The sequence below is a fragment of the Sceloporus occidentalis genome, unplaced genomic scaffold (assembly GCF_023333645.1).
Source record: "Sceloporus occidentalis isolate IW3139 unplaced genomic scaffold, rSceOcc1.0.p SCAF_3, whole genome shotgun sequence".
Classification (NCBI taxonomy): Eukaryota; Metazoa; Chordata; class Lepidosauria; order Squamata; family Phrynosomatidae; genus Sceloporus; species Sceloporus occidentalis.
The window spans coordinates 15,972,488-15,988,198 of NW_028316983.1; the positions used below are offsets into that span (position 1 = coordinate 15,972,488).

The 15,711-nt window shown below is 39.2% G+C and overlaps 1 protein-coding gene across 5 annotated transcripts in view; it reads left to right on the plus strand.

The window, feature by feature from the left end:
• The window catches only part of SYCP2 (synaptonemal complex protein 2), a 103,076-nt gene that overhangs the window by 84,970 nt on the left and 2,395 nt on the right, over window positions 1-15,711 (plus strand). For all 5 annotated transcript variants that reach the window (XM_089513692.1, XM_089513694.1, XM_089513696.1 and 2 more), the window contains exons 38-43: window positions 3,815-3,945; window positions 6,022-6,116; window positions 6,813-6,912; window positions 7,863-7,921; window positions 14,151-14,229; window positions 15,642-15,698. In XM_089513692.1, coding sequence (XP_089369818.1) covers window positions 3,815-3,945; window positions 6,022-6,116; window positions 6,813-6,912; window positions 7,863-7,921; window positions 14,151-14,229; window positions 15,642-15,698 — 521 coding nt within the window. The remainder of the gene's footprint in view (window positions 1-3,814; window positions 3,946-6,021; window positions 6,117-6,812; window positions 6,913-7,862; window positions 7,922-14,150; window positions 14,230-15,641; window positions 15,699-15,711) is intronic.

The following is a 15,711-nucleotide window of genomic DNA, read 5'->3' on the forward strand; positions in this document are numbered from 1 at the left end:
GACACGTTCACGCCCTGCTACCTGCACTCTTTTTTCCGTAGTGTTCTATAGATGAATTGCTCTTTCTGCTTGCTTTGGCGGATAGTTTAATTAACCAGTAAGGTCTTCCTGGAGTTCCCCAGCATAGGAGGGCAACTTGCTACAGCTGTATGTGGTCAACTCAGGCCAAATGCTTCTATGTTGTTGTTCCCTTTCCACCCACCCTGATCATTTTGCGTTTTTCACAGCCTTTATTATTGCAAGGACCACTTTTGGGGTCTGGAGATAATTGTAGGCATTCAGCAGAGCAAGCATAAGCTTAGACAAGGAATCAAAAAGTATAAAAATTGTTTTTACTGTATAACAAATGCCAGCTGGACATGATGCAATTTTATGTCAGATGGCAGGCAGCAGTATTATTGGTTAGGAGGTAAATTTGGCTCAATACCCAGCAGTCTGATGCCAGAGCCAAAACAATGATATTTGCATATTTCTTGGCACCTGACTCTACAGGGAATTCCTTGAGGCTCTTCTGGCAGAAACAAAAGACAAAAGCCCTTAACTTCAGCATCCAAAAAGAAGAAAAATAGAATATCTCTCCCCAGGACCTCTTCTTGTTCTTTTTGTGCCTTTTATAGCCACAGGGACAGGAGGTGCCCCCATGCTAGTATCTGGAAGGTCATTGTTTTATGGTAAATCACTGGAAGACCCAACTGTAACTGCTCATTGGAAGAACACAGGCACTCAAAGTGGCGCACTCTTTCTCAAGTTCACACTTTCTCAGCCTCAGGGGAAGGCAATGGTTAACCTCTGAAGAAACTTGCCAAGAAACCCCATGATAAGTTCACTGCCTTAGGGTTGCCATGAGTCAGAAATGACTTGGAGGCACACAACAAGAACAAACATGAATACAGTTTCTTTCATAGTGCATGATGGGCAGGGATAATGCAGTCCTTCATATTTGGACATCAAATTCTCTGATTAATAAAAAGCAAATCCAGGAGGCACCCAAGATATAGAGTGCCACAGGTGCTAGCATTTGAGTAATGGTTATTTTCTTACCCAAGATCATTTTCTTGCCCAAGGTAGGTGTGGCAAGAACTAGCTCATAATGTCAGTTGTTCAGAATTAAAAAGTGGCAAAGATTGATTAATACACATATTTTTGATAATAAAAAACCTTGTTTCTCTCAATCTATCAGATTCCTCCCCTCAAAAATTGGGGGGGGGGGGGTTAGCCATACCAGATCTTCAATTATATTTTACAGCTTTTCAATTGTCTCAAGTGATCCCATGGGTAAAAATGGAACTCAATATAGATGTACACACTTTCCACAGTAATTTTTTTTAAAGTATCAGGGAAGGAGATTAAAGGGCTAAACAATCCTTGGTTTAAAACTACCATTGAGATCTGGCAAAAATGGAAAGATATTCTCTCTCCAAATTTGTCACCTAATTGTCCATTTTTACATCATCCAATTTTTTTTCATGAGGATAAATTTTAGCAATATAAAGGTTGGGAAGAAAAAGGAATTTATCAAAGACCTCTTTAAGAATAATAAACTCAAATCAATTGAAGATTTAGCATCAACTCTACACCCATTACCGATCTCGTGGTTTCAATTTAAGCAAATAAAAACTATTTCCTCTAGCTTACTCAAGAAGGGGGAAAGATTGAGACCTATGACTTCCTTTGAAATTTTATGCAATGATCCTGTTGGAAATAGTAAAGGTTCAGTCTCCCAAATATATCATCTCATTTTGTTGAATTCATATCAAGATACCATATGTATCAAAACATTGTGGGAAAGTGAACTAAATATACCAATTCCAGAATCAGACTGGTGTGCTATTTGGTCATCTTCTGTGTTGAAATCAAGATCAGCTTTAACCAGAGAGAACTTTCTAAGGCTAGTACATAAATGGTATCTGACCCCTGTTAGGAAATCACAGATGATAAAATCTATATCACCTTTGTGTTGGAGAGGTTGTCCAGTCTTAGGGACTTATATCCATATGTGGTTATACTATTCCAAAATTACCCACTTCTGGCACAATGTGATCAACCAAATTGCTTCAATTACAAAACAAAAAATATTTTTTTGCCCAGCTCTTTTGTTACTTTCAATATACACAAAAGGTAATGAATCTTTAAAAAACAGAAAGTTGATATCTTTTTGCTGACAGCAGCTCGTCTAGAAGTGGCTAATAACTGGAAAACAGGTCTTGTATCCCTGGATAGCTGGTGGAAAAGAGTTTGGGATCAATGGCTTATGGAGAAATTAACATATAATATGAAATATAACTCAAAACAACAAAATCAAAGACCTGTTCAGGAAAAATGGTCTCCTCTTATAGATTACATTAATACAAATTTTACATCCATTTATCCTCCATCTAGCCACTGTTCTTTATGGTCAGATTTATTTTAAACGAATTGAATTGTGTAAAATTTTAATGAAGAAAGTTTTTAACGACATGAAACTTTTTTATACCATTGTTTTATGATTGCAAGATTTTGTATTTTTTATTATGAATAAAGTATTTTTATTTTTTAAAAAAGAATTGAATGTTATCCATTTAGTGTTACTAGCATGGTTTCAAATTATAATAGAGAGGAAGGCATTATTTTTTAGAACAGATGCCATGACTTCCAAGGCCCATACAAACAGGGAGAGAAACAGTCATGATCCATGATGCTGGAAGCAGCTCTGTTACTAATATGAGTGGAAAGTCATATTCTCGCTATAGAAACCAAACACATTTTAGAGATGTTGAACCCACAATGGTGGAATGAACCAACTCCGATTGAGCAGAATGAAGGCTGTCTTATGAAGTGTTCCAATTCATGGTGCAACATTTCAGTCATCCAGTGACAGACCTGATTCCTCCTAGCAAACTACACAGCTATGTTCATTTCATGATAGAGGGTGCAAAAAACATTCATTACAGGATGTTGGCCCTGGCATTACTCTAAACCTTGTCAAGATAGTTGAAATCTTCTTGGTCTCCTACTGGAATTTATGAGCTTTCTTGGTGAGCCTTCATAAGCTAAAGGGAGTTCATCACAGTCAGCATCTGAAAGTACTTTTCAGAATTTCTTCCATAAGCACAAGGGCCTTACAATGGCAAGTTTTTTTGCCATTTCCAGCCCTAGAATGAACAGAAAACCTTTACATCTTAACTACATGTCTACATTGAAGAGTGCTTCCCTTCCAAACCCTTGTACAATACCCAAACTGTATATGTTTCAGTGCTGATAGCTATAATTAAACTTCCATTTGATAAAATATCTAACATGTCTCTGCAGCATATGTTTTGGAAGGTTTTGGTTTTCGTTACTTTGGCTTGCAGGATTTCTGAACTGGTGGCTTTTTTGGCTTCTCCAGAGCTGTTTGTGGCCTGCTCTGATGCCATGAAGATGGTTTTAGATCCTTACATTATACATTCTATAGAATAAGGTGCAGAATGTTATTTCACCATCTGTCTTAATCTGAAGAGACCTTTTTAAGGGAAAAACAACACACAGTAGTTAGAAGAGGTGTCAGGATCTTTTTCAGACTTATAATAGTAGACATCTCAGATTGAATTATTTATTGTATCTTTCGAGTTTGCTACTGTGAGGCACTGGGTATCGAAAGCTAGCCTATTGGATTAAATCTTGAATTTTGCTGTATTATAAATAAACTGGTCTGTCTCTACCTGGCAGTCTTATGGATCTCTCCACTTAAAGTTACTGCTGGTAGTGGGACCATGGTGCTGCAGCAAATATTTAGTAAGACATTTGCACAAGATGGCACTTGTGTCATAATAAAATATCTTCTTTTTTTTTGCAGTTTCTGAAAGTATATCTACTTTATCCATCAATGACACAACTGGTTTTGATGGAGAAGGCTGGGATGCTGACAGTTCAAGTGTAGGAATGATTTGTCAGAAGGTTCATAAGGAGCTTGCTAGAAAAATCCAGGTAGTTTTTTTATCTACACCCAACATGTACTTTTATTGGTAATGCAGTCAGCCCTCTGCATTTGTGGCTTTGATTAATATGTACTTTCTAGGAATCTCTAAGTCCTTCAGCACAATTCTGCCTGATCCTATATCAAGCTTTGATGTGGATTACTTCCTCCCCTGAAATTTATTATTTCAGCAAATAAGTATTTTATTGAGGTTTTTTTTCCACTCAGCCTTATGTCAAGAGTTGCATATGCATCTTGCTTGCCATAAAATGTTGAGTAATTGGTATAACGAGTTATACTATATATAGAAAAAGCTATTGCTGAGACATGGTGATATCAGTCATAAGTGCTGAGATATCATCAGGAGGGAGGCAAGCATGAATCTAGTGTGTTCAAGGCCATTTCAGTGAAAAGTATCTAGTGGTAATGACATGGAAGGGGCAGTATGAAAATGAGAGAGGAAAATGTGTTAATTATAATAGATAAGAATGGGTCCACCTGGAATTTGAAGTTGTGTGCAGTTTAATTAGGCAGTGTTAACACTTGCTGCTCAGTTCTGGCAATGAATGTCATTGGACTGGATCTATGATTTCTTAATAAAGGTTTTCTGAGATTTAACTACTGAAGCCTGGATTTCTGGACTTGCTATCCTGCTGAATTTGACACCTTATCACTTAACTATTAAGCAGAGCCCCTTACTGGCAAAAGCTTTACCTCAAGGATACATTCAGAGCAGTGTCAGTGCTTATATCCTGCTCCATTCTATGCAAAACAGAGTTAGCACAAATCAGAAATTATTTTCCTTTTCTTTGCAATCCAATGAGACCAGTGTAAATATTAATGTCCCAGTACACACTGTGCATGTTCATTGGTCACTGCAAATCCCCTGGATTTTTTTTCTTTTTTCATTTTTCTTCCTTTTAAACCTCTTGTATTTTTTAATTATGTGTTTAGGAATTTTGAAAGCTTTCAAGATGACTGGCAAATTCATCTTGTTATTATTATTATTATTATTATTATGCTTTATTTATACAGCACTGTAGATTTGCACAGCGCTGAACCTACAAACAATAAAATAGATAAGAGTAAACCTGCCCATGGCGTACAATCTTCTGGGTTACATGGAAGAGGCCGGAATTCAGACTTAACAAATTCCTTTTCCAAGTTTTTATTATTTTTTTATTAATTTTATTAATAAAGACAACACTTACACAAATATACATATAACAATACACTAATGTATAACATCACATAGCTTCTACATCTATACATTGAATGTCCTGTTCTACCTACATAAAACATATAAAAATTAAGCCATATACTTTTTCTTGATATTCTTTGAATCTTCCCTTGTCAAGTAGGAGCCCTGGTGGCGCAGTGGTTAAAATGCCTGTACTGCAGCCATTTACTCAAAACCACAAGGTTGCGAGTTCAAGACCAGCAAAAGGGCCCAAGCTCAACTCAGGCTTGCATCCTTCCAAGGTCGCTAAAATGAGTACCCAGACTGTTGGGGGCAAATTAGCTTACTTGCTAATTAGCTTACTTGCTGTTCACCGCTATGATCTTTGGAATAGCGGTATATAAATAAGACAAATTATTATTATTATTATTAAGTACTTTCACTATTTTCTTAACTAGCTTACATTATAGATCTAATTTCCTTTATAGTTTTTTCTATTCTTAAAGTAATGTTCCTGTATTTCTATTTTCTTCTACTATACAATAAAGGTCAAAGAGATTACGTGTTTTATTTGGATATTAATCCAATAAATTTCTCCATTTTATTTTTTTTAACTTAAATTCACCATTTAATCAAAATTCCATCCATTTGCAATACTATATATCTTAAGACAGTTCCAATTTTCAATAGTAGATTTTCTATATCTATCTCTCAGGTCAGAAGTTAATATATCTAAATCCATAGCTTCCCCAAGTTTAACCAACCATTCTTTCTCTAGAGGAGTGCTCTCTTGCTTCCAATATTTTGCATACAGTATCCTTTTCCAAGTTTTAGTTGAAATAGAATGAACCCATTTTTTTAAAAAAAAAATCTTGTAAATTTTGTTTTGTTTTGTTTTGTTTTTTAGAGCAGAACAAAAAGAATGGACAGTTTTACAAAGCAGTCATTGAAAACCACTTACCAGCATATGAATACCATGAATAGTGAATTACATAAGCAAAGGTTAGTGTGGAATAATTGATCAAAAATAAATGCAAGTGTTTTATTTATTGAAATGCATACAGTTTTAGGCATGAGCATATGAACTGGTAGAATCAAAATTCCTTGACCTATCCTTCCCAAGTTAGCCCCTCCAGACTTGTGAATATGTTACACAGAAAGACCCAGGTGGGCTCTGGTGTGGGTATAATTAGGCAGAGGTGATGTATGGTTGTGAAAGCTGAAGAGCTCTGACAAGAAGAGAATCAACTCATTTGAAATGTGGTGCTAGAGTTGTATGGATACTGTGGATTGCCCAAATGACCCATAAATGATTCCTAGAGCAAATCATAGAATCATAGAAACCTAGAGCCGGAAGAGCCTGAACTTTCTAGAAGCCAAAATGACCAAACCCAGGCTGTCATACCTTGGCCATATCATGTAACAGCATGATTCTTTAGAAAATATATGCTTGGTAAAGTAGGAGGCAGTAGGAAAAGCAGAAGATTGCATTACAGGTGGATTGAATCAATCAAATAGGCCACAGCTCTGGGTTTGCACGACATAAGCAGAGCTCTTCATGACAAAGTATCTTGAGAGTCTCTCATTCATAAGGTCACTATAAGTCAAAGACAACTTGAGAGCTGTTAACAATAACAACTTTCATGAGTAGAACCCTAATCCCAGATATGACTTTTAATTGTCTTTCTATTTTTGCAGGGCTAAACAGCTTGAAAATCTTCATTCCTGTCTGGTTAAAGAGATTGAAAGCTTTGAAAGAGATTCACAAGCTTTAAGGAATATGGAAAAAGACTTTTCTGTATGTGCTTTTATTCATTAAAAATGAACTATTTGTATTTGTTATTTTACTCTGGATGTAGGACATTTTATAGTGTTAAAAAGAAGTGTTTAAACTGTGTTAAAAATATCTGCCATATTTACCCACCCTGTAAGCCAGACAGCACCAACAGAATAGGTATTGACAAAGCATTGGAGGGGGAATGATAAGTGAAGAAATGTCCACCCGTCTCCCAGTAACAAAGTGCTTTATGACAAACAGTTGCAACAGGACCTGTAAGCATCCTTGTTGCAGCCTGTAAAAAAAACACTTGCCACTTGGTGTATAATTCTTCACTCACCCGTTGCCTCAGAAATTCCTATTTTGGTGGTGTCATTTGGCTTCTTGGTTGGTTTTTGGGGATTGCACAAAAGATGTAGCTATGATGATGGAACTTTTTCATTGTAGGTACAGCTCTTGCTGCAGGATCTCACCCTGCTTTTTTGACTGATTTAAAAATAATAAGGAATAATTCTCCTTTCTCCACTAATAGATAGCAAGTTTCTTTCTCTCTCTCTGCATTTTTATATGCTGCATTTCGCCCAAAGTGGGAGCGTTTGAAAATTGAAGTACTATATGAAGGTGCCTACTGGACCTCTGAAGAAAAGAATATCACAAGTCTTCCCCCATCTCTGCCTCTAGGGAAAAGAACATATGGCACATGCCGATTACAGACAGATTTTAATTAACTAAAATGAATTAATTCATTTCAAAGATGAAATTACTCCAAGGTGCAATTTCCCAAGGCTCCCCTTAGTTTTAGGTGTCTATGTTTCAGTGTCTTGAAGCTTCACAGAGATAGAAATGTAGACACACATCCTCTTTATTGTTATTATTGTAGATTAGCAGTGGGATGCAATGCACAATGAACTATGAATTTTTAACATAGAAGTCCTGAAATCCAAACTTATTTTATATGTGTTTGTTTGTAGAACTTTTCAAAGAAGCAGTCTGAAACATTTAGAACATACAACAAAAATGAGCAACAGAGGTCAGTATGCTTTCTTATTATTGGAACACAACAGAGGCACTACATCATCAATTTATTTGTTATGATTGTTAAATTAGTACATAAGCTCTGTTCTCTCAAGTGCCATGTGTGTGCTATGTAAACAAATGTAGATGGTGCTTGACAGGATGGGTCCCCAACCTTATGAGGCCTACAATCTAGGTACAAGGGAAAACTGAGGAAAGAGGGGGAATGAAGCAAGTATAGATGGAGAAGTATATGTACTTATTTCAGTGAGTTATCACATAAATAAATCCTATAGATTCTAGCTAACAAAATGATTCACACTGTTAGCTCAGTATATGTTGTACAAAATAATGAACCCTTGCAAACTGAAGTTGAACTAGCTACATAAAATATTAATGTCATAATACAAATTGTGTCAGATGAAGCTACCAGAACTTTTATATAAATCTATAGTGCAATTACATTTTGGTCACCACAATTCAAAAATATATTGTAGAGCTGAAAAGGGTATGATAAACAAAAATTTTGAGTTTGGAACTTTTTAGTTCAGAAGAAGAAGGGTGATTACTGTGGCTTAAATCCAGTTGGCTGTTACAATCTGAGTAGATCCATTGACTCAGTTTGGTAAGTCAGCATTTAAGTAAAACCCATTAATATAGTTCATTAAATCAGTGGGTCTACCTTAGTTGGGAGTAGCTTTTGGATATGGCAATCAAACTTCAGTGTTGTGTACAATTGCTTGGGTATAAACCACTGAAGTGTAGAGGATCTGAGTAAGCATGCATAGAATCAAGTTTCAAAGAAAATGAGGGAACTTTGATAGGGCTTTATAAAATGATGTGTGGCATACAGAAAACAGAAAAAATATTTTTTTCTAATACTATTAGTGCTTGAGTTCAGTGGTTTATTGGATGACAGTAGGGCCCCATTCAAACTGAGCTATTTTCCCTGGATGGAACTGGGCAGAATCCCCCCCCCCCCCCGAATCTTTCTGGAAGCAAGTGCTCACTACGAAATACCTTAATCGGGGTTATTTACCCCTGGACGCCATTGCAGCTCTTAGAGGAGAGTTTGCATTTGCGGTAATCGGTTTTTAAAAATCTTCCTTTGCTGTCAATCAAATTCTCTTCCACTTTGGTAAAGGTGATGTTTCTTACAACGATTGGCCAACCAGATGTGTGATTTCCCCCTTTTCTCCCTCCTTAAAAAAAAACCAAAAACAGGCACCCAGTATGCGCACATTTTGTCAAACCTAAAAACCTTCTGTGTGTGTGTTTGTGAGTTGTGGGGATTTGAGTCACTGCAGGTCATGGATCTTCCCTTGGCTCCGTTTGCCCCCAAATGCAATCTAATGCCATCTCTGCATCCTGCATCCTCCCTCCTTGCCACCCCAGAATGCCTCGTAATAATAGTAATAATAATAAATTCCTTACCTCGGAATGAAAGAAATACCATGCATCCATTGCTTTCCCTCAGCTACCCCTGAATTCCTTACAGACAGTAGCAAAGCATTCTGTATCTATTTGCCAAATTGGAAAGAGCAATGTTTGTAACATTCGCATTGCAGCATTCATGTAGAAAAAAAGCCTCTTGCAAATGCCTTTTGCAAAGTCCCTTGCTGCTGGAAGCAGAAATGAAAGGGAAGCAGGCAGTCAGCAGCATCCTATCTATATATCTATGTATCTACCTGAAGCTAAAACCATGTGCGTAGTCTGCAAAAAATAATTTTTAAAAAAATTAAAAAAAGAAAACTCCCTGGTGGGTGAGCAGAGACTTACTCCATTCAGTGCCCTCCCTCTGATCTGCCCTGAACTTGCCCCTTCCTCCTCCTCCTCCTCTTCCTCCTCCTCCATTACATTCTATCTATATAGCTATCTACCTGTAGCAAAAAACATGCACATTTTCTGTCAAAAATAATTTTAAAAAATAAAAAAGAGAGAAAGCTCCCTGGTGCTTCTCCTCCGGGTCCTGCTCCCGATTACCCTCCATGGCCCCCTGCTTTCCCCCCGGCTCTTTCATCCTCCTCCTCCTCCTGATCCTCCTCCATTTCTTGGCACCCTTTGGCTTCTTCCTCCTCCTCCAATGAAGGGGAGGGAATGCTCTGTCCTCCCTCTGACTGCCCTTTGCATCCTCCGATTTCCATTATTTGCATCCTTCCTCCGGCTCCTTCCTCCTCCTCCGATGAAGGGGAAGGAATGCTCTGCCCTCTGCCCTCCCTCTGACCTAAACCCCTCCCATGAACTTGACCCAATCATGATCAAGGACAAGTTCATATTTGCCGAACCCGTTTTTTAAAAAAAGATACGGCTTTTTCTCTGAGTTGAAAAGACCCGTGCCAAGGGACATTTGCCCCTGAACTGATGTGAAAGCCTCTGATTCGCTTGTGAGAAATTTGGGGCCAATATGAACTTCACGTGCAAAATGCGATTCCTGGTCCGGGGTAAAAGATAGTCTGAATGGCCCCTAGATTTAAAGTAGGGGGGACCTATTCATGTAAAAGATAACTTCTTTGCGGTCACTGTGAATCACACAACTGAGTATTCCTGTGCCTGCACGGAGCATATTCAGAACCTTCTGGAATAGCTTGGCAGATCTTTAGCAGTAGCTCTGCTGACCTCTAACCCTTGGCATTCCTGCTCATTTATCTCAGTTCCTTTCCCTCTGCCCACATTAGCAGCATCAAGGAACCTTGCCTGTGTATTCTACTCTGTTTGACTCAGCTTGGTTTTTTTAAACTTTCTCTTTCAATTTCTCATCTCAGACTGGTTATTATTCCTGTGGTTACTACTCAGCTTCTTAGAACACCCCTTTTGTCTTGCCCAATGTTTTGGCAATCCATTGGTTTGGTTGTAATCTTGGATTGTTTTTTGATAATAATAATAATAAATTTTATTTTTACCCCGCCTTTCCAAAATATGATCAAGGCGGCTTACAAAGTTTAAAAACATTACAATACAGGATAAAAATTCAATATAAAAGTTAAAACACTATTACAAAAAACAAAAAACAGGAGCAGGAAATCAATAGAATACACATGTCAAGGGCAAAGAAAAGGAGAAAATAATTTACATCGGTCCGGGGTCAAAAGGGAAAAAAAGAGGGCAGGGAAACAAAGAAACAATCTAACTAAGGTGGGAAGGCCAACCGAAATAGATACGTTTTCAAGTTTTTCTTGAAAATAACTAATGAGGCGGCGGAGCGAAGCTCTACAGGGAGCTTGTTCCAAAGTGAAGGGGCAGCAATGGCAAAAGCCCTCTGTGAGGTCCGTACAAGGTTAGACCTAGGGACCTCCAACAATTTAGTCCCAGAAGTTCTGAGTGTGCGGGGCGGATTATATGGGGAGAGGCGGTCCTCCAAGTACCCTGGGCCCAAGCCATTTAGGGCTTTATAGGTCAAAACCAACACCTTGTATTGAGCTCGGAAGCGGATAGGCAGCCAGTGAAGGTCTTTTAAAATAGGTGTTATATGGTCCGACCTGGAACTACCAGCGACCAATCTAGCTGCCATGTTCTGCACCAATTGCAGCTTCCGGGTTTGGTACAAGGGTTGCCCCATGTAGAGCGCATTGCAGAAATCCAATCGAGAGGTTACCAAAGCATGTACAACAGATTCAAGGTCCTTACAGTCCAGGTAGGGACGCAGCTGGCGTATCAGTCGAAGCTGATAACAAGCACTCCTGACCGTTGCATCCACCTGAGAAGTCAGCTGGAGCGACGAATCAAGGAGCACTCCCAAGCTGCGCACCGAGTCCTTCAGGGGGAGCGTGACCCCATTCAGGACCGGGTGACAGATCTCACCACCCGAAACCGGGGAACCTATCACCAGTACTTCCGTTTTCCCTGGATTCACACTGAGTTTGTTCTCCCTCATCCAGCCCATTACCGACGCCAAGCAGGCATCTAGAGGAGAGATGCCATCCTTAGTTACTGCATCAGTCGGAGACATAGAGAAGACTATCTGGGTGTCATCAGTGTACTTATAACACCGCGCCCCATGTCTCCGGATGACCTCTCCCAGCGGCTTCATGTAAATGTTAAATAGCATAGGGGACAAAATCGCTCCCTGAGGGACACCAGATGTCAGGGCCCTCCTGTCGGAGCGACAGTCCCCCAGCTCCACCATCTGGGATCTACCCGAGAGGTAGGAACGGAACCACTGTAAAGCAGTGCCCCCAATTCCCAACTCCCTCAGGCGTCCCAGAAGGATACCATGGTCGATGGTATCGAAGGCCGCTGAGATGTCCAAGAGCACTAACAGGGACACGCTCCCCCTGTCCATGCCCAGACGGAGGTCATCAACTAAGGCGACCATGGCAGTCTCAACTCCATAGCCCGCCCGGAAGCCGGTTTGAAATGGGTCCAGAAAATCTGAGGCTGGATGAAAGCAGATTGAGGGAAGGCTTTCCTCTTACTCTAGCTAGGCCTGATAGAACTGGCCTGCCTCTCTCTCCCTCTGAGGCTGGATGATGGTGGATGGACTGGAGGGAGGGCCCTTCTTCTTACTCTGAGCTAGGCCTGATGGAGCTGGCCTGCCCTTCTCTCCCTTTGAGTCCAGATGATGGTGGATGGAAGGAGGGCCTTCCTCTTATTCTGGTTAGGCCTGAAGGAGCTGGCCTGCCCCTCTCCCTCTCTAAAGGCTGGATGATGGTGGATAGAGAGAGTCTTCATGGGCTACTCCATCAACAATCCCATCAACTTTGAAGAAAATTGACAATTAAATACTGAGTCACTTCTTCGTATTCGACCCGGCTCTTTGAACACCTATTCAGTCGTTGTAGAGGTGTCCCAGATGAAATCTGAGTCCTCAATACCTGCAGACAAAGAAGGTGAAAGCTCATCTGGGAAAAACCTCACACATCTGGGAGACTGCTGGATGAACTTCCTGATAAAACAGGGTGCTTGGCAAATCAACTCTGCAGATTGTGCACCAAAGCTCTTGGCTGGTTCCATTTCCCTAAGGAGACACACATGGCCATGTTCTTCGGGTCTGTCACTTCTCTAAAGCCATGAGAGATAACTCCAGCCTTTTTAACAAAGAGATAAATAAGAAGTTGGAATTTACACAAAAGATGAGAATGACAGTGAGGAAATATGGTATGCCTTCAAGGCTCTTATAAAACAACAATAGGGTTGGCAGAAGCCCTCATATGGCCAAAGGCATTCTTTCAGTCCTTCACATGCTAGGAGGCCTAGATGCTCTTCCCAATCGTTGACATCTTCAGGGAAATGGCAGCCTGCCTCCTTGAAATGCATATCTTTTAAGAGGAGAACAAGGCAAGAAGCATCTTTGACTCTTCAAATCCAAGTTTCCTTGAGCTTCTTACACCCTTTGGTGACAGACTGGCTTACTTCCATGCTGCCTGCTCTGCAGTAACCATGGATTCCTGGGTCTCAAACTTTTAACTTTTATATCTCATAGAATGGACACTTGGTCCAGAACTGATGGAGCTTTTGGGAGGGCAGTGTTACTATCAAGTCTCAATTGAATTATTATTTCCATTGAACTTTGGTGAGAATTGCTTCTGTTGTGTTCAATAAATTTTATTATGGTTATTTTATTCTGATCCTGTATTTATAGCATGACATTCACACATCCTGTCAAATGTAGCTTGCTAGTCTCCCAGATGTGTGATTCACAGAGACCACAAAGATGAAGGACAGGTTACATACCTGTAACTATAGTTATTTGAGTAGTCATCTGTGAATCCAAACAAACTTGCCCATCCTCCCCTCACGATATGTCCTGCCCTTGTTACTTCTTGGATGCTGCTATGCAGCATCCTTTGAAACTGAGGTAAATGAGTGGGCATGGTGAGGATATAGTTAGAGATGGGTGGAACTATCACCAAAAATCTGCCTAGCTATTCCAGAAGGTTCTGAATATGTTCTGCACAGGCACAGAACCACCCAGTTGTATGATGACAGATGACCACTTGAAGAACAACAGTTACAGGTAAATAACTTGCCCTTATAGGTATGCAATCTATTATGAAATTTACTGCAACAAAATGAATAGCAGATGAATTCTTTTGCCTTACTGACCTGTTCTTAGACTTCTAGAGGCAACTGATTGGCCATTGCTGAAAATGTAATACTGGACTAGTTAGACATTTGGTCTGATCCAGTAGGGCTCCTCTTATATTTTTGTGACTAAACTCATAATAGAGTGGGGAAAATAAAATCAAATATATTCCAATCTCTTACTGCAAGATACTTAAATGATGTTTTGATCTGTGCCCTCTTAGGCTTCAGAATCTTAAAATATCATTCGAAAAGAACATTTATGATACAGCTGACTGTGAGGAAACTTTTTTTACTTCTAAGGTATGTCAATTGTCTATCATCTGATGAAAGGGGAAAAAATTCACTCTGTAGTAACTTTCACTTTTAGGCTGCCATCCTGTTGATTAGTCTCAACTAGAGTAGATCCATTCAATGAATTGTTGAATGGTGAGTCAACTTGTACATAAATACAATTGATTAAATGGATCTACTCAGAACTAATAAGAGTATTTAGACCACAGAGTCCCCAGCAATATAGTTAACAGGTGTAACAAGTGTTCATGCAAAATAACAAAGTGCTCCCATGCTGGGATTCTCTTTTGAGAAATAATCCCCTCTGTTCTACATTGAATTTTTAAGAACTGGTTCAGAAAGTGCCAATTTCAAAAGCAGATAATTTAAGGGGAAATAGCCAACACAAATGCTAGATATTCCCTTGGAAATTGTTAGTGTACCCAGACAGTTGACCATTTTGCAAGTTATATGACAACATACAGAGCAGCAAGCTAAGCTCAGTTTTACTCCCTTTCAAGTATATTACAGTTGTATACATGTTCCTCATAAAAATGTTGTTTACATTTACCAGTTTTAAAACCTAAGTATAAACGAATTGAGTGGCTTCTTTGCTGCTACTGCTAACAAAGCCTCTCCCTTCTTTTATTGTATGTTTAAGAGAATGCAGCTCGTCTAGGGCAACCTGACATTTGGTACATGACTGGTACATTTGGTACATGAAAGCCCCAAATATTTGTGTTTCAACTTCTGTACTAAAAGTTTTAACTGTACAGTATTTTTTAAAATGTTGTTTGTCACTTGAGATCTCCTGCTGGGGAAGGACAGGATAGTAATTAATTGTAATTAATTAATTTTCAACCACAGACAATATCTGTGTATCTGTATGCCTTGTTACTGTAGCCTTGCATCTTGCATGGTAATTCTGCCATGATATGTTTGAGGCACAGAGTCACTCTCACAAAAGAGATTTATCTGAATTACCCAGATAACATGGCAGAATTATTCACACAAGTACGTAATCTCTGTTTGATTTGCTGCTCTCAGCTTGCTTCTTTTCAAATACTAGACACACTAACTGACAGTTTGTTCCTGTAAGCAAGACTAGAATAGAAACATAGGGAAGGGCAACTCCTCAATGATTTTTATTCTTCTAAATACTATGGACAAACATTCAACAACAGTGAAGTGTATCTCAGAGTTCAATTTTAAAAGATTAGTATGCTTCTGTTATCAGAAGGTTGGAAAGCAGAAACATCTGAGAGGCTATAGAAAAGCAGGTAGAAGGAGAGGGGCTGTTTTGAACCCATATTACATCCTCCAGCTGCACTATAACAGTGTAGAGACCGAGCAGGCAGATAACTTTTCGAAGCACTGTAAAGTTATTTGGTTTGAACTTCTCGTCAGATTGGATGTAAGTGACCATTTTGCTTACATGTTAGATGCATCAAATGAAAGCAGATATGAAGGGGATCCAAGAAAGATTTCTAAAGGAAATGGTAAATATGCAAT